The sequence below is a fragment of the Montipora foliosa genome, chromosome 3 (genome assembly GCF_036669935.1).
Source record: "Montipora foliosa isolate CH-2021 chromosome 3, ASM3666993v2, whole genome shotgun sequence".
In the NCBI taxonomy this organism is placed as follows: domain Eukaryota; kingdom Metazoa; phylum Cnidaria; class Anthozoa; order Scleractinia; family Acroporidae; genus Montipora; species Montipora foliosa.
The window spans coordinates 55527080-55529579 of NC_090871.1; the positions used below are offsets into that span (position 1 = coordinate 55527080).

At 37.4% G+C, this 2500-nt stretch overlaps 1 protein-coding gene and 1 long non-coding RNA gene across 8 annotated transcripts in view; one reads left to right on the plus strand and one right to left on the minus strand.

Moving 5' to 3' along the window:
* LOC137997724 (uncharacterized) overlaps positions 1 to 2500 on the plus strand; it is a 324565-nt gene that overhangs the window by 130472 nt on the left and 191593 nt on the right. The window lies entirely within an intron of this gene.
* Positions 1 to 2500, minus strand: part of LOC137997692 (nucleotide-binding oligomerization domain-containing protein 2-like) — a 54902-nt gene that overhangs the window by 13728 nt on the left and 38674 nt on the right. For all 7 annotated transcript variants that reach the window (XM_068843877.1, XM_068843881.1, XM_068843882.1 and 4 more), the window contains one exon: positions 1 to 466. This exon is cut by the window's left edge and continues 209 nt beyond it. In XM_068843877.1, coding sequence (XP_068699978.1) covers positions 1 to 416 — 416 coding nt within the window. In that variant the 5' untranslated portion in view covers positions 417 to 466. The remainder of the gene's footprint in view (positions 467 to 2500) is intronic.

The window sequence follows — 2500 nt, forward strand, 5'->3', positions numbered from 1 at the left end:
CCAGCTGCTGTTGTCAACTTGGCCGATACAACTACATCTCCTAGTTTGACTTTATCTGAGCTTAAACCACTGCAAGTTCCCACTGAAAACACTGCCTTAGGGCTTAAGACCCTGACAGCATTCTTTACTGCGGTTAATGATCCCCCTGGGACTACGGCACCTTTAGAACATTTCATTAATGCAACTTTAAGCTTCTCTTGGTCACCCTTATTACCAGTGTATCCAAAATAGATCGGACCAACTTCTTCCTTGTAACTTTTGAAGGGTCGATCCAGAAATGAGAAACAACTCAAGAACTCACAATCCTCCACTGTTAGTAACAAAATATCAATTGGCAGATCAGCATTTCCCCAGGGTTTGCTGGCAACTGGAAGATCACTCCGCTTTGGTGGCTTGACCCTGAGTTTTGGGGGCATGTCATAACAGTCTTCTAGGACAGGCAAACAAAATTTCCTTTTCTTTCCACCTGAGATTTAAACACGAAGCAAAATAATTTATCATCTATTAGCTTCCATATTTGTACTATAAACAAATTTGGAGCAAAATAAGTGACAACACATTCCTGCTTAGCATTAAGATCTACTATTCAAGTACATGGTTATTACATTTGACAGCTTTCACTTGAACATTTAGCGAAGGCACTGTTGCATACTGGAGTAGTTGTGCAACAAAATTGATTTGTTTTGCTTTGTGTATACATGTATCATTTTGTATGTGCATGCTCTTACGTTACAAGAGAAGCAGAAAACTGTCTTTGCAGAAATCAAGTGTCATGATTCAAATTAATTTTACCTGGGTTTTGGGTTCTCAAATAGCCCAGTTTATTGCCAACGAATGAGCCGAGTGAAGACGCGAGGCTGACGAGGTGGCACCCTTATAGAGCCGAGGTACAAGATTGTAATGTATGCAGAAAAAACTAAGAGTGCTCAAGAGAAACTGTAATGTAAGGTAAGGGAACAAAGGCCACTTATCATGTGACTTCAAGAACCAATGAAAGCGTGTGTTTTGATGTCATTAGACAAACTTGCATGACGTGCAACTATTCGGAAGTGAATGAAAACACTTTTTTCCCATTGACCATTGTGTTGTGCACACTTGCTTTGAGTGTTCTTTAATATGTATTTTCGAACCAGCGTGTTATATACTGAGTGAAAGAGCTCAAAACTAATCAATTTCTGCCCTTGGCCTGCCAGTAGTAAGTTTGTTTTTCGTCTTGTAACCAATGAGTTGAGAACAATTAAATTTAAATTTCAAAGGAAAGGAAATAATTATGTTGTCTGCAAAGTACACAATTAAACGATCAATTTGACATATAATTCATGGCTGTATCTTGCAAATAAAAATTCTTCAACTGAAACAACTTTTATGTGCGAGAGAGTTTGATTCCCCACTAATACATTGTTTCACACTAAAAACTTTGAAAACGTTTTGGCAGTTTTTTTACATGGCACTGATTTTATTCAACTTAATTATAGTCAATAGCAATTACTAGTAATTATTATTGTTTTAAAGTGCTACTGTGACGAAATTCACATCTTTCCTATCTAAGCCATTTTAAGTCATAAACATGTAGTCTGTATGAGAAGAATGCTGTTTACTATTTTCAGATATTTCTTTGTGTTCCAGAGATATCCAATTTTTTTTTAAATATGCAAATTAGCCAAGTGATGACGTCATAAACTCAACCGAATTTTGATCAAATATGATAAAAAAACGATATCTTACCCAATTTGTATCAGAAAAGCTTAATTCTTTGCAGTAAACATAGATTTCCCACAATAAAGGTTCAGTAAACGGAGAGTCAACATTTCTGAGTGGATGTTTATAAGTTCAACTAAACTAGAGTGAAATATGGAATATGGCCAATAAGCAGATGACTCAGTGATAAAGTAAGCGATTCTAAGCAATTCTGTCATGGAAGTGATGAAGCGTCTTTCGACAATCTCAGTTGGTTGTCAAGAACTTATGTGTTACTTTCGGCCCCTTTAAAAATTTCTTGTTCCATTGACCTCAGAAACACTTTTCTTTCCCTCTTTCCCCACATATCAAGTGCATTTTGGCCACTACAGGTCTAGTTTGTTAACCCAGGAATACATGATCTGGCATTTACTATAATATTTTGCAAACGTAAGTTGTAAATAGTACTGCCGACACAAAAGAAAGAGCCTGCAAATAGAAACACAATACAAATTGTTTGAACTAATAATTGTGGAGTGTTTACGTTCCTAGCTATATCCTATGGGAGAAGGAGAAAGTAAGGGGTGGGCAGGTAAAGAAATTACTGACATTCTTCTACAAACATTTGGGGGAGAGAGTAAGTCCTTTCTGAGGTGGCTACTGCCTTTTCCAACCGGAAAAATGACGAGCCTCATAGCCGGGTAATTTTCGAGTACGGCGGCCGGTTGGTTATTTTGTGGGGGAGATCTCCAAGAGAATACATGAAACAGCATTTCAATGCCTCTACCATACACTTTTACAGGAGAGCATGTCCACAGACCAG